Source organism: Rhinolophus sinicus, linkage group LG11 (assembly GCF_036562045.2).
Source record: "Rhinolophus sinicus isolate RSC01 linkage group LG11, ASM3656204v1, whole genome shotgun sequence".
NCBI lineage: Eukaryota > Metazoa > Chordata > Mammalia > Chiroptera > Rhinolophidae > Rhinolophus > Rhinolophus sinicus.
The window spans coordinates 31,528,168-31,547,815 of record NC_133760.1 but is presented as its reverse complement, the minus strand read 5'-3'; the positions used below and the strand labels follow the sequence as shown (position 1 = coordinate 31,547,815).

Below are 19,648 nucleotides of genomic sequence, written 5' to 3'. Positions count from 1 at the left end.
TCACCTCAAGGTGCCATGTTCAATCTTAGTTGCAGGGGTGCTGCCCACCATCCCTTGCGGGACTCGAGGAATTGAACTGGCAACCTTGTGGTTGAGAGCCCACTGGCCCATGTGGGAATTGAACCAGTAGTCTTTGGAGTTTGCTGAATCGTGGCTTAACATGTTCCTCTGTCCTTCTGTGTTTCCTTTAAACTCATAAGTCGATATAGAGGTTTGATCTAACCTGGGTTCTTTTCCTTTCCTTTTTGATGCGGTGGCGTGTGCTTCCATCAGAAGGCACCTAATGTCTGCTTGTCTGTCTTGGTATGCTGACTTTTGAAGGGATTTCCTGGCATGGTCCTTGTGAATTTCTAAATTCGTTTCTCCTGTATTCTAATATCCAGCCCTACTGCTGTCTGTTGATCTCTGTAAAGCAGTGTTGCAAGGTATTGGTAACCAATGGGTACTTAGAACAGAATAGAAGGGCACAGACCAAAGAAGTGTGTCTGCTGATTGCTGAAGTTAGCATGAGCTCAGGACTTTGGCCTTCTTGGTAGAACTAAAGTCTCTTGCCAGTGGAATATTTTCATTATATATGTTCCATTTGGTTGTAATTGAATCTGACTTCCTCTAGCCATGCTGTAAGTTGGCGCGTTTTTCAGCCCCTGCCTATGATTTTGCCCAAAGCTTTGATTCCAAGAGACTGGTGGGTCTGTGGGGGCTTGGCTGATGTGCTCTGTGGGATGGGGGCGGTCACGCACTTTCCTAACATGTGTCACGGAGGAGGCCAAGGTACAGTCTCCCTCAGGCACCGTGTTCCCGGAAGACACTGCCATTGGCTGGCCCAAGCCACCCTGTGCGGCAGCCTGGGATGGTGCAGTGACCTCCTACCTGGTCTTGTCTGCTTCAGCCCTTGCTCCTCCTGCAGCTGGAGTGATTGTGTTGCATTGGGAGTCATGCCCCTTCCTTGCTCAGACCCCTCTAACGCCCCTGATCTCATGCAGAGTAAATGCCAGAGCCCTTGCTGGGGCTCTGGGGCCTTCCCTGTGGGCTCTGGTTACTGATTCCTCTCATCTCCTCCTTCTCCCTTCCCTCATCCTTTCCAGCTACACCGCCTCCCTGCCATTCCTGCTAGGCACGCTCCCACCTGGGGCCTCCTTCTCTGTCTGCCTGGAGTGTTCTTCCTGAGACCTACACGGCTCCCCTGCTCATCCTTCTTTAAGTCTGCTCAGTTATCATCTTCCAGCGAGACTTTCTCAACACCACACACCCTCCTCCCACCTCTAGCACTCTCCATCCCCTTGCTCATTTCTAGTTCTCTCTCCCTGTCTCCCTCGCACCCGCCCTCCCTCCTGCATTTGCCATCTTCTAACAGGTTCTGCAGTTGGCTTTATAAAACCATTGCTTATTGTTTGTTTCTCCCAACTAGAATATAAACACCCAGGAGCACAGATTTTTGTCTATTTTGTTCCTGTTGAATCTCTGTGACTAGGGTAGTAGGTGCCCAACACACATACGTGCTACAGCAGGGCCGGTCAAGGTTGGGAGGAGCTGGTGAGCTTCCTGTGCTGTATCCGATTCTAGGCATGGACATCGACCTACTACACCCATTTTTTCCCACCAGTTTCTTGAGTTTTGAGCAGTGCCTCAAAAGGCAGTAGGAAGACCAGCTTAAAGAGAAAGGCCCTTTGTAGAGTTGTCAGCGTGGCTGTAGTGAAACCTGAGGGCCCCAGAGGCGAGGTGGCTAATGCTGCTATTTATAGCTCAGATTCCAGTATATGTTTTCCAGCCACACGTACTCCTTTCAGCCTCCCCTGTATGCTCAAGTCTGTCACTCAATTAGCTAATGGCTTCTTTAGTCCCATTATGCATTGTAGGGCTCCCCTGGCTCAGCTTTTTCTTTTTTTTAAAAAGAGAATAATGGGGTGTTCTGTTCTCAGAGGTTTAATTTTTTAATAGCCTTGCCAATTAAAAAAAAACAAACCCTTTCCAACTTTTTAAATGAAATTTTCAAACATACAAAAGAATGGAAAGAGTAACACGATGAACACCCAGATGCCCCCCACTTAGATCCAACCCTTGTGACCGTTTGCCGTGTTTGTTTAATTGATGTATGTGAGCCTGGGAGTGTGTGCACTTTTTCCATGAACCATTTGAAGGGACATTGAAGATATCATGGTACTTGAGTCCTAAACGCTTCAGCCTGTTCTCCTATAAAACCATCCGAGACTAAGTGCAGGTATCATCCTACTCTTCTCTTGCGTCTCCTAAGAATAAGAACATATGTGTAGAAAGCCATAGTGCCATTACTGCACCTAAGAAAAGTAACAGTAGTTTCAGGCATTATTAAATATACAGTCTGGATGCAGATTTCTGCAATTGTCCCAAGAATATTTTTTTTCAAACCAAGGTTTAGTTGGAATTCTCACTTAATGTTCGGGTTATATTTCTTTTAAATCTAGAAGAATCTCCTTCCTACCGCCCCCCCCCCATTTGTTTGTTTGTTTGTCTTTCCCCAAAGAAACATATTTAATAACACTGACTTTCTGAAGAGTCCAGGAGAGTTACTGATTAGATGCACCATAATCTGGATTTTTCTGATTGTTTCCTCATAGAATCATAGAATTTGTTTCTTCGATCCCCTAATTTCATGTAAACTGGGAAGGCGGTTTAAAGGCTTGATTGGATTTAGTCAGTTCTTTTGGCAAGAAGCCTTGCAAAGTGACGTTGTGGACTTCGTATTGCTGCTCCTCGGGAAGCATGTGGTGCCAGCTGGTCGCGCTCGTAGCCACACTCAGTGTGACGCTCGGGTATCATAGTGGTGGCAGAGATCTCTCCAACTCTCTCTTTTTTAGTGAATAGGACAGTGGATGGTTATGGCCTCAAAAGTTTAAAGAAGACAGACCTCCCCCCTCCCCGGCTCTTTCTGAAGGTCAAGTGTGTCTCAAAGAGTTGCCAGGGAACGTGTGAGCCTACAAGTGTGTATAACGGTCTGTCCTTGTGCTGGTTATGTGGCTTTCCTTGGAAGAGTTTGTAGAGTTTGTCGCCGCAGCCCGAAGAAGCTCAGAAAGGTCAAAAGAAGAGTGACTACAATGAACAAGGTAGACCAAGAGAAATTGGGACTCTTCAGCCTAAAACGGGAAAGTCCACAGGGAGATACTAAAAATGACAGCTTCTTCGTTGCTTCCTAGGTACCGTTTAATTATTACAAGTGTCCTCTGAAAAGTGTGATCTTACCACTCCTCGTTTTACAGGGAGACCATTGGTCACATTAATTGGAGTAATGCTGCACAGCTACTAGGTAGCTGGCCTGAGATTTGCACCCCCTCTATCTGTCTGGCACCTGCCCTCAACCTCCGTGCTATGCTAGGGATGTAGGCCCTGGATCTCAGCATAATAGAGAGACACTCTTAACTTTTTTTTTTTTTTTTTTTTTTTTTTAGCAATAGTAGGCATTATCTATTATCCTGAGACATTATCTCAGGGTTTCAGTGGGCACAGATTTGGGGGCGGCCTAGCTGGGCAATCTGGCCTGGGATCGCTCATGAGGTTGCAGCTGATATATTGGCTGGGCTGCAATCCTCTGAAGGCTAGATGGGGGCTGGCGGCTTCACTTCCTAGGTGGCTCATTTGCATGGCTGGCAAGTGGTCCCAGTGGTCGTAGGACCTCATTTCGTTCCCTCACTCCTAGTCTTTTGAAGGAACTTATTTTCAGATTACAAGTGTTATTTTATAGAAATATTTGGAACTCACCAAGCCTCTCAGTGAAACTGACTGAAAATACCAATGGACTCAAAAGGATTTGGAGAGATCCATTGCAGGGAAGAGAGGTTAAGGGAAGGCAGAGATGCTTAGGAGAACTTGAAAACATAAAGGGTAACTGGTCCTTGAATTGATCTAGATTTTTTTTTTTCCCCCTAAGTTAACGGCTATGTCTGTTTCTTGGATTTGGGGCAGGCTTTTTAGTGGGGTGTGGTTGTTTCTAGGAAGTGCTCATGGAGATGCTTATTTATACATACCCTGTACTGTTCTAGAAAGCCAGTGAGATAGCTTATAATACATTAGTAACTAAGAGATAAAGTGAAGTGGTGGCTTGGTGGGTGGTGGGAGTATGTGGCACTTTCCTGGTGTGGCTTTGTAAGATGTGGGGAGGCGTGGAAGGACGGCACACCCTTTGGAAATCCTCATAAACACTGCTCTCTCTTGGTAATTGTTGAACGGCCCTGACCTGGAGGTTACAGCTCCTGAGCGGTAACTGGATGGAAACTATTCCCTGTGGCCAAGCTTGGTGGTGGGGGTCGGGTTGTGTTTGTAGTAGTTGCCAGCCCACCTAGGGCTTGGGGCTTCTGCCTCGTGCCAGTTTGTTCTGTCTGTCTGCTGTGGTTTCCCAATTCTTCTTGTTTGCCCATAGGGCTGACTTTACCTAGTGTTGTGTGGGCTCGGTGACTCTGAGCTGCCTTCTCGCCTCGGTCATAAAGCCAGGTGTCTCTCCTTACAGGACTAACCCAGGCCCATGTGACTATGGCGCTGATTTGCTTGTGTTGAACGTTATTTGTTTAAACATTGTTTTCCTTATTTCAAAATGAAGTATCTTCAGGAATGAAATTTTTTTTTTTTTTTAAGAAAATACTTTTTAACATAAATAAGAAAAGCATAAGCCTCTACAGTCCTTCTAGAGATGACTCTTGATGACATTTCCTCAGGATCTCCTGATCTATTTCACTTTTTTTTTGCCCCCATTCTTTATATTGATAACTGCTTGTGACTACTTTCTTCCTGTGTATGCCATCAGTATCTCTACTCTTCTGTTATGGTCTTGTGAGTATAAGCAAACAAATAAATAAGTAATATAGAAACTATGTAGCTAACCTAATGATCTAAAATGTTTACGAAGAAAGAGTGTAGCCTTTCTCACCAGCTTCATACAACAATGGTGACAATTAGACATTCCTTCCCATTCTTTTTCCCATGCCACGAGACATACTTGAAGATGCAGGAAAATGTCGCGAGGCAAGCCAGGGTTAAATGAAGTGAGAGCTTCTAACTTACAGAATCTTAACTCGGGGTGCATTTTCTTTCTTCCATCCTTGTTGTCTTTTGTGTCCAACAGTGGAGAACATGCAGCTGACCCTGAACCTGCAGACAGAGAACAAAGGCGGTGTTGTCTCGGGTGGTGAGCTGACAATTTTCCTGGACGGGCCGACTGTTGATCTGGGAAGCGTGCCTAATGGCAGTGCTGTGACAGATGGTGAGTGCCGCCCTGCTCCCCCGGGGTGGGGCGGGGGCTAGGAAGAGGTGCCCAGAGCTTGGTTCTCTACCAGGTACCTAGGTTTGGGTACAGCTCAGCCAGCGCTGGCCCATCACTAGGGCGAGCACTGGGTCTTCTTAGCTTGATCAAAATCATGAAATGAGTTTTCAAGGACAGCTTTCTGATAAAGGACCAAAATAAATGTCAAGTCTTTGTAAGTATGTTGTTTGGTTTGAGAGCAGAGAAAAACATTTTTTCATCCCACATGGACTGTGGAAAAATAAAATGTCTTTATTAAATATTGCTTGGGCCCATTTTTCTTCTTCCCAAGACAGTTAACCTTCCTGGGGAGTGTGAGGGTGTCTTTTATGAGAAGGTATTGGTTGGGAAAGGGGACTTGCTGTCTTATTTAGAGAGTCGCATTAGCAAACTACAGACAGAAGCAGGGAATTTAGAGAGTGTCTCCCACTCTGCCCTGGATGTGTTTCTTTTGATCTTCTGGTCTGAAATTAGTCACCTTTGGATCGAGCAGGAAATTATTTCATGAAGTCTGAGGTTGGAGATGGGTTGGGTTTTCCATAATTTTTCTCGTTAAATGTGATGTTAACTATGGTACTTTCCAGGCCCCAAATAGACTTTCTGTAGCTTCACGGGGGTGAAATTTGAATTCTAATTCAAGGGCAGTTGGGTGAAACCTCGGTGATGGTTGGGCCTTAACTGGAGACTCCTCCCTCAGTTGGACTGAATGGTGCCTGGGTATTTTGGGGACATGGAGAAAAACAGGCATCGTTCACTCCTTCAGCACGTATCCATAATTGAGCATAATTGAGCACCTGGTATGTACTAGATCTTGGACTAGGTGGTAGCCAGGTGTCAGGGGCAAAATTCCCATGGTCTGTGTTTCCAGGAGCTCATACTTCACTTGGTGGGCAGGGGTTGCTAGACATCAAACGAGTAAATGCATAAATAATTATATAAGTATAATTGTGGCAAACGGTGTGGAGGAAAGGTAGTGGGTGATACGTGCTTCTTGTACTTTAGGGGGATCTCATCTAAAGTGGGAGGCCTGGGAAAGTTTCTCTGAGGAAGCTGAGACCTTCTGAAGTAGGAAGAGTGGAGACAGGCCAATGTGGGAGTGTGGGGTAAATGGCTGGCTGCATAAGAAGTGGAGGGGTCTCATGTGCAGAGGCTCTGAGGTGGGAGTGAGCTTGGCTTGTGCTGGGAATAGAGGCAGCCAGGATGGCTGGATAGTGGGCAGCAAGAAGGAGAGTGGTGGAAGGATAGGCCACAGAGGCAGGTCGGCTCAGATCACACAGCCTTGAAGGCCCTGCTAAGGATTTTGAAGCCCATCCAAAGAAGCAGAAAGCCGTTGAAAGGTTTTTAACAGAAGAGTATCATGATTTGATTTCAGTTGAATGTGATTTGGCTTTTTAAAAGCTCTCTGGTTGTGATATGGAGAAATGCCCCAATTTCTTGCCCCCACTTTGCATGGTGAGCGTCTGTTCTTTGTCTCATGTGGTGTAGCTGAAGTTAATTTAATGTGTAAGGCAATGTGCTTTTGAGGGCCTTAGATCTTCTAGAAGGTCTTGGAAAAGGTCTGTTTCCCTCTGATCAGATCTCACCCTCAGTCCCCATTCCTTCTCATGCTGGTGTCTGCATCTTGTTAGATGCTCTATATCCCGTAGTGGTGGGTAACTAATACACGGGTGGTGAGCTTGTTCCACATCTGCAACAAGGGCTGAGCTTCTTAACATTTCTGTCTTGTGATGGATCCCCTTTCTAGGGTCACAGCCACCTTTGAGAGAATCCAGTGGGACAGCTGTCGCTGCAGAGAACCGGCACCAGCCCCCTAGCACAAACTGCTTTGGCGGGAGATCCCGGTAAGACCCCCTTGTTGGTGAGGAGGAGCCGGGGAGATGCTTAGAGTTCTGGAAAACACACTGGGAAGTGGCGAGGAGCAATTTATGTTAGAAACTGGTAGAAATTTCCAGAGAGCTTATACGTCACTGTAAAGGAGGCCCAGAGGGTAGTAGAAAACTCAGGATTCTTGGAAGGGTTGGGGGTGGCGTGTCAGAGTTGGTTGTTTGGGTAAGAGGAATTGTTGAACAGAACTTGACTGCTTTTTTACACATCAGGTGCAGCAGCCAGTTAGTCTTCCAGGATATACAGAGAAATGTTTAGAGCAATGGTTCTTTGTGTGAAGTTTTCTGTCGGTGCATTCCTATTTTGGGGGGTGATCCATGGTTCCCTGCGGAGTATGGGTTAAGACCTCCCGTACTTAGAGTCTGAGTTATATTATACTTGTCATACATATCACGAATGACTTAATTTTATTTATTGACATTCCCATTTTATACCTGTGTTAATGTGCAAACTCATTTTCACGGCAACTAAATTCCAAGGCAGGAGAATAGTTTCGAGTGTATCAGAGAGATGGGAAGGGGTTTGGGAACCTGTTTTTATTGTTTATTACAATGTATAAAATACCCAGGCGTCTTAAGGGAAAGAATCACATGGATGTAGTTTGTAAATCTTTATTATGTGCGCAGAATAGGTGAGTAACTGCTAAAAATCTTCCTAAACAAATCCCAGGGAGTGGGGAATAATGCTTTGAGAAACAGAGTATGATGTCAGCCAATATCCACAGCCTCTGGAGCGATCCCTCTGAGGACGGCCATCAGCCTCTCCGGATTTGGTTGTTTTGAGGGTTTGTGAGGTTTCAGTGCCTGGCAGGTAGCAGGAGCAAGAGAGGGTTGGGTGTTTGGATCTTTTCTCTGCAGCACAGAAGTAGAGGTGCCATTTCTCTGTCCTCTTTTCTCCAAGCCTCTGCAGAGGTGTTGCCTCACACGCTAGAGATCAGTTGCCCATTTTTGTGACTCGCTAGATGACTTACAAGTTGGAATAAAGAGTCAAGTCTCACAGGGTCAGGACCAATAATGTAACTGGAAAATCCGTGTCCACAAAGAAATGATGGGCACAGAGAGCTGGAGAAAACAGAATCTTCAGTGGCAAGTAGCTGGCAAAGAGGAACCCCTCAGCATTCCTCTCTCTGAGAATGAGGCCTTCTCAGTGTTGGCGCTAGTAACGGCCATCTGGGCCTTTTAGCCGACTTGGAAAGTTCGTGCCAGACACAACTGATACCACTTATTTTGGGGCTGGAAGGTAGAATCCAACTCTTAAGAAGTTTGAACTAAAGTTATTGGCCTATTTATTGGTCTCTGAAGTTCTCTAGTTGATAGACCTTGAAATTCATACACTGTATCCCAATAGCCCATCTTTGTTGTTTGTGTTGAGGACTGTTGGCTGTTAAAACAGCTGCTAGACTTCATGCCATAACACATGATAGGCATTTAATGTTCGGTAATTATTGGTGGGCAGACTGCTTTCCAGCTATTTTATTTTTTTATTTTTATTTATTAAAAAAAAATTTTTTTAAATTGGGGAATATTGGGGAACAGTGTGTTTTTCCAGGACCCATCAGCTCCAAGTCATTGTCCTTCAATCTAGTTGCGGAGGGCACAGCTCACTGGCCCATGTGGAAATCGAACTGGCAACCCTGTTAAGAGCTCACGCTCTAACCATCTGAGCCACTTGGCCACCCCCTTCCAGCTATTTTAAGTGTAGGAGTCCTGCTCCGTCTGCCTCGCTACTGTAGCATTTTCCACACGTGGCCTCTGAGTTTTCACAGCCCTGGCCATCTAAGAATTTCGTCTATGTTCAGGTGAAACCTGCTGCCACTCAGCAGCAAACACTTGTGAAAGTGTCACCCAAAGAACCTCCGTCCCCCGTTTCTGCTGCCTTGGACGAGGTCAGTGTTGAAGTGTGCACGCAGGTAATCACAGGGCAGTTGGTGGGAAGAGAGTGTGGGCGTTGCAATCAGATGCAATCAGGTGGAACCCTGGCCTGTCATTGACTTGCTGTGTGATACTGGACAAGTCACGGAACCTCTCTGGGGCCTCTGTTTTCTCAGGTGCAAGATGGGGACGTTACCTTTTCTCACAGGGTCATTGTAGGAATTTGCTGAGATGAGGTGTATCAGTGTGAGGGCCTTGCACACTGGGAGTGCTCAGCGAAAGTGGCAGGGGTTTTCTTTTGCACCCCCCCACCCCCACACACACCTGGGAAGTGCAGCATCACTGAAACATCACGTCAAAGACTAGTTAAGAGGGTGATGAATCAAACTCTCAGGATTCAAGGACAATCCTCTGCTGTCCTTGTTTCCTGGGGCAGAGAGAATGATGGGCTTCTGTCTGCTGCCTCCCAGACTAAATATTTAGCTTTCGCTGTTTGAAGGGGAGATTTTTCTTGGACTTGGGTGCTAGTCACCATGATCAAAGGTGCTCTGATGTGCCTGTGAAGGTGAAGATTGCAATGTCAAAATAGCCTTTTCCTCTCCTTGCCCCTGCCTTATTAGCCGTAGAACTGGCATCAGGCAAGGGTTTTATCTCAGGGGTTCATCTACCCAAATTAACCTAGCAAAGGCACCTTTGGCTTGCTGAGCTCTAGCTTTCAGTGAAAGAAAGAGAGAGAATTCCCACTCTTTAAGAATAATCGAGTGAAACACCTTTAGTTATTTTACCATCTGTTCTGCCACATGGATTTGCCACCAACAACTCACGTGACATAGATTTTTGTAGACAGATTATATTAGTACATAGTCAGTGGGTCTGGTTGATTCAGGAAAGTTAATATCACAAATAGTCCTACAATTAAGAACTGTTCCATAGTAAACATGGGGTGAAAGATAGTTACATCAATGTGGTAGAATCTTGGAAATGTAATGTTGAAAAAGAGAAGTAGGTCGCAGGAAAAAAATGTACAATATGATGTAATTTGTATAAAGTTAAAAATGTAAAACTAGACCATATATGTTTTTTATGGTTACCGTCATAGGTAGTAAAACTATAAAAAATGGAAGAGAATAATTAACCCTGAATTCATGTGAATGGTTGTCATTGTAGGGATGGAGATGGGTATAATGAGGAAAAGACACACAGAAACTTCTAGGTGCTGGGAATGTTAATCCTTAGCCTAGGTCGTAGGTCCCCGAGTGTTTGTCTTATTGTTCTTCTTTAAACTGAATATATATTTAATGTCTTCTTTTGTTTACATGGTATATATATTTCACAATAAAAAATAAACAAGTGTCATCTACCCACTTCAGAAAACTGAACTGCGGTGGAGAAATTGTTTGCTATCGAGGCAGACAGATTTCAGAATTCAGGGTTTCCCCAGGCTCAGTAATGACCACTTATTTCTGTTCTGCCCAGGCTGTCTGTATAGCAGCGTAGCCAATGATTCTAAGCTGGTGCTCCTGTTGGCCTTGTACTCTTGTCACTTAGAAATCTCAGGTCTGAGGATTCAGTTTGGGAGGTGGATGGGGGAATGGGTTCCAGATGAAAGCTGGTCACTGCCAGATAATGTGTCAGAACAGAACTGATCTTGGCGGCCTGAGAGGGTGGTCTAACACCATTTGGGGTTTGATTGGAGAGGGGACGATTATGTGGCGTACCCAGGATTCTGTCTGTCGCTATCCCATCCTGCCCTGTGTCCTCAGCCCATGTTCCTTATTCCAGTGTAATAGTGGAGAGTGCCCGGTGTTAGGGAGCCCCCTGGCTAGTTGTGCTAGTTGGCACAGGGAGTACCTACCACACCCTTTAATAATCCCCCAGTGCTTATTTTATTTTGCTGGAATGAGGGCTGGCTTTGGGAACTGTGCCTAAGTCAATCCAGGTTTTGAAGATCTAATGTGTGCCTGGTATTGTGCACACATTGCACAGGGCTTGCCAGAAGCGCTTTCCACAGCGAGTTCACAGTCTTTGAGATATACAAGATGTATATGAAACAGGCAAATGAAACTGAGAACTGGGGCAAGTTCAGAGAGAGAAGAAATCAGTGTGTAGAGAGCAAAGGCCTGAGGAGAGAGTGGGCAGGAGTTTGCAGAGAGACTGTCCATTGTCCGTTCAGTACAGTAGACCTTAGGGTCTAATTAGTGAACTAGAGAAGCTAACAGTAGGGTCCATAAGGGGGCAAAAGAACCCAGCAGAGCGGATCCACGCTGCTACTGGCAGCTCTCTTCCGAGTTACTGTTAGGTTAGAAATGGTTGTGAAATTCCACACTGAAGAGTGGAAAGCCAGGATGTGCTCAGTCCCTCTTTGGTTTGCTGATTCTTCGTCACCTGTGATTTTTTTTCACCCACTCTCCAGCTATTATATGAAATCAGGGAGTGAAGATGAAATCAACTAACGATGAAACCCATAGGACTGTCTGCTAACGATGCTGGTCCTCCAAGCACAGCCTTAAGATTTCATCTGACTTGAAAAACTAGCTCCTCAGTCTAGAATCCCTGTTGATTTTCCAAAGTCAGACTGGGAAAAGGTACAAAAAGATGGAAGAACGTGTTGAATTTGCTTTCAAGTTCATAAAGTTTTTCATTAATAGGTCTGAAAACTATGAAACAGATCTTTGGGGGAAAGCTGTATAGAGGGGCTTAAACAATTCTTCCGAATGCATTTAAGTTATTTTGTGTAGGAATATATGTGAGTATGCATGAATGTGTGTGCACGTGTGTTTGGTCTGAAGGGCTAGAGACCTTGAATTTACCTACGTCCATCACCAGCTGGTTTAGCATTGGCCAGTGTTGGTCAGATCTGGTTTTTTTGTTTTGTTTTATTAAATTTTATTGGGGAATATTGGGGGACATTGTGTTTCTCCAGGACCCATCAGCTCCAAGGCCCGTCAGCTCCAAGTTGTTGTCCTCCAATCTAGTTGTGGAGGGCGCAGCTCAGCTCCAAGTCCAGTTGCCATTTTCAATCTTTAGTTTCAGGGGCGCAGCCCACCATCCCATGTAGGAATTGAAACAGCAACCTTGTTGTTGAGAGCTCGGGCTCTAACCGACTGAGCCATCTGGCCGCCCAGGTCAGATCTGTTTTTTAACAAGTTCCTCACTGTGATTCTTTTACATGTGGAAGTTTCAGACCCCGTAAGAGAGAGTTTGCATCCACCCTCCTTTTGTTTTTGTCTTGCGTGGATGAAAACATATCATATTTATTGACTCCCCTGCCTTGGCATTAACGACTTCTGAAGATTTAAAAGAGGTGTAATCTCAGGGACGTACAAAGCCCCAAGGTCTCTGGTGAGCTCTAAATAGCTCATCAGCTGTGTCTGCAGACAGCCTAGCCCAGAAAGGAAAGAAAAATAAACTCAACCAGGCGTGATTCTGCTGGGAACACTGCTGAGAGTCCTGGGAGGGCCAAGGGGTACTGGGAAGCAAAGCTAATGAGGGAAGAGGGACGGGAACTGAGCCTCGGGTGCTGGGCTGTTCTCGCAGTCATTGTTGGCCACCAGCGACTCCTTCAGTTGAGATGACTAAAGGCTACTTGATTTGGAACTGCAATTATTTGGAGATGTTGCCCTGTCAGCATGAAACTAAATTAAGCACCTTTACAGTTTCCATTCAGGCTTCCACTCAACAGCTTTTACTTAAAATCTGGCTATTGCCTACTTACGATTGCTGGGGAAGAGGAAGGAGTGAGAAAAGGAATAAGTGTAATTCCTGTATGCCCTGAGTGATCCCTGAGGCACAGTCCCTGCCCACGAGGAGCTGATAGCACTCTCTTCCAAGCAGCTGGCTTATATGGAGTGGGGTGGAAGCTGGACCAGAGCCCCACTGGATTCTCAAAGCCAGACACTGACAAGTAATCATGGGGATTAATTACACGTTCGTTTATACACTAATGTATGCATTTTTCACTAATTAAAATGGCTTCTTATACATTATTATGCATTTGTTTATTCAGGTCTATTTATTTCATAGGTATTCACTGGTCATTTCTTCTCTATTAGCCTAGAGAGGTGTGATGTGTGCCACAAAGCTGGTTAGGAACTTCTCATGAACTACGAGAAAGTAGGGTAGATACCTGCCGTTGAAGGCAATATTCGTACCGTAAACATGAATGCTAGTACCATAAACATGGTGGTGGTGAGTACACCTGCAGGAGGAAGATAGTGGAGAGTTGACCTAAGACACAGGCCTGAGCTGTACTTCGTAGGAGTTTGCAGACCAGTGAAGTGGGGGTGGGGTAAGTCACTCCAGGCAGAGGGTAAGCATGGGTAAAAGCAAGGCAGAAGTTGGCCTATTCAAGGAAATGCTAGTCATTTCGTAATGTTAATACAGGAGGCATTCAGGATGATGGCTGGAGCAAACTATGGTTCACAGGCCAAAGCCAGGCTACCACTGGGGATGTTTTTTTTTTCCTTTCTTTCTTTAAGAGCAGTGTTAGGTTTACCGCAAAATTGAGCAGGAGGTACAGAGATTTCCTGTGTATCCCTGCTCTCCCCACCCCAAGCCTCGCCTGCTATCACCATCCTTCACTAGAGCAGCATATTTGTTACAATTGATGAACCTACATTAACACATTATCTCCCAATATCCATTGTTTATATTAGGGTTCACTCTTGGTGGTGTACATTTCATGGGTTTTGACGTATTTATGATGACATTTATCACCATTAGAGTGTCGTACAGAGTAGTTTCACTGCCCTGAAAATCCTCTGTGCTCTGCCTATTTATCCTCTCTTCCTCCTTACCTCCTGGCAACCACCGATTCTTTTAAAGTCTCCATAGTTTTGTGCCTTTTCTAGGATGTCATACAATTGGAATCATGAAGTATATAACTCAGATTGGCTTCTTTCACTTAATAATATGCATTTAAATTTCCTCCATGTCTTTTCATGGCTTGCTAGCTCATTTCTTTTTAGTGCTGATTAATGTTCCATTGTCTGCATGGACCACAGTTTATTTATTCACTCACCTCTTGAATGACATCTTGGTTGCTTCCAAGTTTTGGCAGTTATGAATAAAGCTGCTATAAACATCCATGTGCAGGTTTTTCTGTGAACATGTTTTCAACTCCTTGGGTAAATACCAAGGAGAACAATTGCTGGATAATATGGTAAGTATATTTAGTTTTATAAGAAAATGCCAAACTATCTTTTCGAAGTAGCTGTACCATTTTGCATCCTCACCAACAATGAATCAGAGTTCCTGTCGCTCCAAATCCTCACCAGCATTCAGTGTTGTCAGTGTTCAAATTTTGGCCATTCTGATAGATGTGTAGGGGTATTTCATTGCTGTTTTAATTTGCATTTCCCTGATGGCATATGATGTGGGGTATCTTTTTATATGCTTATTTATCATCTATGTATCTTCTTTGGTGAGGTGCCCATTTTTCAGTCGGATTGTTCCTTATTGTTGAATTTCGAGAGTTCTTCATATAGTTTGGGTAATGGTTCTTTATCATACGTAGCCTCTTGCAATTATTTTCTCCCAGTCCATGGCTTGTCTTCTTATTCTCTCAACCATCTGTTTTTGTAAGTAAAATTTTATTTGAATACAGCTATACTCATTCATTTACATATTGTCCATGGCTACTTTGATGCTACAATGGCAGAGTTAAGTAGTGAGAGAGACTGTGTAGTCTAAAATATTTGCCATCTGACCCATTATAGAAAGTTTGCTGACCCTGCTGTAGGAGATGGTAAGAAGGTAAGACTGGTTTACAAAGAGTCTTTTATGCTTTACTGAGGAATTTAGATTTCGTTCTTTGGAGATTTGGAACCGCTGAATTCTGAGCAAGGACGTAATTTGCTATTTCTGTGGTAAATTATTCAGGAAAGTATCTGATGGATGAATTTGAAGTTGTATCAGTTTGTGTTCATTACAGGCAACCGAAACCACTCTAGGTATTTTGAGCAGAGAGAGATTTAATATGAAGAATTAGGTGTTTACAAAAGTCATTGGATGGGCTGCAGAAACAGAGGTGAGTCCTGCCCCCATCTTTAGTTTCAAGGTCACAGCCTTGCAGCTGCAGTCGAGTCGAGATGTCAGAAAACTGCTGCTGCCCCTACCACCACCTTACACACAGGAAGCTGGTGTTTAAGCAGTGAAGCATGGGGTCTGTGAGAGCCCCCGCCAGTCATCACCACCACAAGAAGAATGGTTTCTGCCTTCCTTCTGCTTTCCAAATCTCCTGCAAGAGCTTCTGATTGGTGCACCCTAAATCACTTCTAGAACCTCACTGCAAGGGATTCAGAGAGTCTTCTTGCCCTAGTGAGTGGGCAGGAGAAGGGAGTCATGTGGAATAGAACAGCGTGGGCATTCTTACACAGTGAAGGTTGAAACTAAAATCAGGGACCAATAAGAGGACTGTTGTTATAGGAACTAGTGAGATAGGAATTGATGACTAGCCTTGGGCAGTGTCAGACTAGATAGGAGACAGAAATGTCTGGGCAGTATAATCACTGAGCAGGACTGGGTGACTGACAAATGAGACAAGGAGAAGGATGAAGCGAGGGGACTCCCAGGCTGTTGGCTTGTGGTTATTCCTGGAGTATAAATGCAGGAGAGGAGGCGCTTATGAAGCTGTCACTTTAGTATGGCATCCCCCATAATGGTTGGGATTGGTGTTTAGCAGGATCTATGGAACAAGTGGTTCTGTGTGGCTCTGGGGCAGAGTCGTTCCTCTGAAAGTGTCTCCGCAGGAGGAGGAAAGTATATCCACAGTAGGAAGAGTTTAAAAGAAAACTTGAGAGATACAGAGCAAAATAAAATGCATTCCTGACATTGAACAGCGGAGCCAGTATAAGGGTCACCACAACTGAGTGATATTTCTACTTTAATCATATCTGTATCTGAATTCTAGGACTTCTCAGTCCTAGAAAATTGTGATTGAAAGGGAACGAATTTAGAGAGAACCAAATAAAAAGAGTAAGGGCCTTGGAGAAGTGACTTTTTAGTTATGGGAGCTTGGGTAGCTTGGGTATGTGATGATGGAAGATCAGAACAAAACTGCAAATGCTTTGAACAGATAGGGATGGCGGGGGAAAGGGTTGCTTAAGCCATGGTGTTTGTGGCTGTGGTTTGGTATGATGAGGTTAGATTTTTCCTTTCAGGATTCTGTTGGCACTCGGTGGCTCTTTTTGAAAGTGCCAAGGTCTGGGGAGGTAGAGATTTGAGGTTTAGTCTAGTGATTGTCTTTATGATGGCATATTCAATAGCCTGAATAGAATGACCTCTTTCAAACACTGAAATAATTCTATGTTTAGGTTTTGCATTAGATAAAAATTGCCACAGAACTGAAGTACAGAATTCATATTGCTTTATGCTTCACATGTCACAAGGTTTATTGAAGTTATTATGTACCCTTAACTTATTGAAAATATAGCAAAGCTATTGTTCTCAATTTTGGGGAGGCCTCTCTTCCTTATTTCTATTTCTGTGTCAGTTCGCTTCATGCTGGCATCCACCTCTATCATTCTGCCAAAATTACAGCCACAAAGGCCGACCTGACATATCTGCAGGTTTAGCCTTGTGGACTAGTGACTGGTCCTTTCTGGAAATGTTTTGTGCCTTGGCTTCTGTAATAATGTGGAATCCCAGAGTGTTTCTCTTTTTTACTTGGTTTGATTGGTTTTTATTATTTAAAAAATAAATTTGATCCCTACAAAAATATATATGAATGTATTACCTAACAACAGGATGTAGTATTAAATAGGACAGTCGAGAGCGGTGTCATTAAGGAGGTGTCCTTTAAGCAAAGATTTTAAGGTGAGGGATTTAGCCATGAGGATACCTGGGGGAAGAATGTTTGCACAGAGGCATGCATATTGCAAAGGAACTAAGCTGGGAGCGTGCCTTTGGAGTTGAAGGAATAGTAGAGAGGCCAGTCTGGCTGGCGTGGAGGGAGTGATGGGAAAATAGATGAGGGCAGTGATAGGTAGGGCCAGATCATATCTATGAATTTCTACTTTATATGTTTAAAGGTTATTTTAGTGGGTCCATAGTGCAAATTTGAACTGTCTTGTGGGCGAATTGAACGTTTTATCTTTATCTCATGACCCTCTTTTTTTTTTAGTGCTTTTTCTCTTAAAATTTATTTGGTCTGAGCAATAAAAAGGAACAACCTACAACACCACTCAAAAGCATTATGCTAAGTGCAAGAAGCCAGACACAAAAGGCTATGTTTTGTATGATTCCATTTATATAATGTTCTGGAAAAGGCAAAATTGTAGGGACAGATATGCAATCAGCAGTTTGTGGGAATTGAAGGGAGGGATTAACCGCAAAAGGATACCAAGAAGTGTTCTGGGCGATGGAAATATTCTGTGTCTTGATCGTGGTGGTGGCAACATGGTTATATACATTTGCTAAAACTCATTAAACTGCACCCTTAAAAAGGATGATTGTACTATATGTAAATTATACCTCATTTTTTAGAAGTCATTTTTAAAAAATCAATTTGTTTTGACACTAGCATAGCTACCCCAATTGTCTTTTGTTTTATATTTGCTTGGCATATTCTTTTCCCCATTCATTTAGTTTCAACCTTTTTGGTCCTTATATTTTAGATGGGGTTGCTTGCAATAGCATTTAACTGAGATTTAAAAAAAACCCAATATGATAACTTCTGTTTTTAAACTGTCACGGTTAGTCCATTTATGTTTCTTGTGATTTTCGGTATCTTTGGCGTTGCTTTCATCCTCTTGCCCTCTTTGCTTCACATATCTAGACTAACTTTCTATGTTAAGCATGTGTTTGGCCTGCCTTTCTCTGTCTTAATGAGTTGAAAGTTTCTTTGGCTCGCTGATTATTTGATAATGGAGTGTGAAATTCTGCATCTAGTGGTGTAAAGAGAACAAGAATTATCCACCGGCTCCCTGTCTGAAGGCTTTTTGTTTGGTTTTACTCTGAGTTTTATAGCATGTCTATGTGCCGGCTCTACATTGCATGCTTACAATATGGCCTTTGAAGGTATAACTTTTTAATGACAAAACAGTTTTAAAGCGAGATTACTGATAGCCTGGGGTAGGATGTGTTGGGAATAATGGTTAATTTGTGAAGAAGGGGAGATCAGGACCAGGTTGGTTTTGTTCTTTTTGTGTGTTTTTTTAATTTTACCTTGGAAATTTTGCCTTTAAAGAAGATTTAAAAGGCTTTATTTTAAATCAAATCATACAATTTTGTTTTACACTTAGAAAAGAATGATGGATTGGGGACGCCTGAGGAGTTACTTCTTCCTCTTCCATTTACTTGTTTTTTTTTCCAGGAGGGGTACGGGGTAGTGGTGCTAAGTTCTCAAACACCATGTCAAAGGCGCCTGTGCCTCATTCATCTTTGTGTCCCTAGCAGGGCCTAGAATAGTTCCTTGCTGCACGTAGCAGCAGCTCAATAAATATTTGTTGAGTTGAAAGAGTCTTGTGTTTCTGCTCCTGTTTGCCAGAACTTCGGGGTGGGTCTTGCTACTGGTTTACATTCCTTGGCGCCCCTACTCCTGAGAAGTGATGGTTTCAGGGGCACAGGGTGTAAGGAGACTTTTTATCAGAGCTGCCTTGTGCTTTCCAGCGCCTAGCCTAACTGCCAAGAGCCTGGTGGGTTCCCACTGCCTGCCTGCTCCTGTTTCATCTTTTTTTTGTGTGTGATTAATATTTCCATATTGAACCCTTTTCATGGACTGTTCTTTTCAAATCTGTGCAACTTTTAAGGTGAACACTGGAATTAGAGATAAGTTGCCATATACATATATCTTGTTTGGAAAAGGAATCTGTCAAGTCCATGTACCTAAACTCTACCAGAAAAGAATGTTACTTACTCACCCTCTAAGAACAGTAATATCTTGCTCATAGATAGTTGTTCCAATTCCCAAGTGATTGTTGAATCTTAGAAATGTGTATCTCATAGAGGACATTCAGATCGCAGAAATGCTGTCCCCGTGAGATGAGCACGGATTTCATATGGCAATGCTGTAACTATATCAGGCCGTTTGACTGGAGTGAGGTAGTGTGATTAACAAGAATTTAGGACTAAGTTATTACCTAACCATATATTTGAGAGCATCTTCTGTGGAAATTGACATATATTTGTATTGGAAGGATGTGTTAGTTTTCTGTTGATGTCTAACAGATCACCACAAACTTAGCTTAAAACAACATCATTATTAGCTCATGGTTAGATAGGTCAGATGTCCAGCACAGCATGGCCGGTTGGTTTGTCTACTGAACATCTCACAAGGCCATCAAGGTGATGGCAGGGCTGCATGTTTATCTGGAACCTCTGAGGAATAATTTGCTTCAAAGCTCATTCAGATCATTGGCTAAATTCGGTTGCTTGTGGTTGTAGGACTGAGGTCCCCATGTCCTTGCTGGCTATCACTCAGGTTCCCCTCAGCTCCTTACGGCCACCTACATTTTTTTCTCATGTGTCCTCCCAATCTTCAAGCCAGCAAGAGTGTGTCAAATTTCCCTGCTTTAAACTTCTCTGATTTTCTTTTCTGCCCTCCACTTCTTACACATCTGCTGGAGAAAGCACTCTACTTTTAAGAGATTATATAATTAGATTAGACTCACCTGGATGGACTCCATTT

General features: G+C 43.7%; 1 protein-coding gene across 5 annotated transcripts in view; it reads left to right on the top strand.

Moving 5' to 3' along the window:
• WWP2 (WW domain containing E3 ubiquitin protein ligase 2) overlaps positions 1–19,648 on the top strand; it is a 124,530-nt gene that overhangs the window by 47,434 nt on the left and 57,448 nt on the right. For all 5 annotated transcript variants that reach the window (XM_074314656.1, XM_019757040.2, XM_074314653.1 and 2 more), the window contains 2 exons: positions 5,090–5,227; positions 7,011–7,107. In XM_074314656.1, the coding sequence (XP_074170757.1) occupies positions 5,090–5,227; positions 7,011–7,107 (235 nt within the window). The remainder of the gene's footprint in view (positions 1–5,089; positions 5,228–7,010; positions 7,108–19,648) is intronic.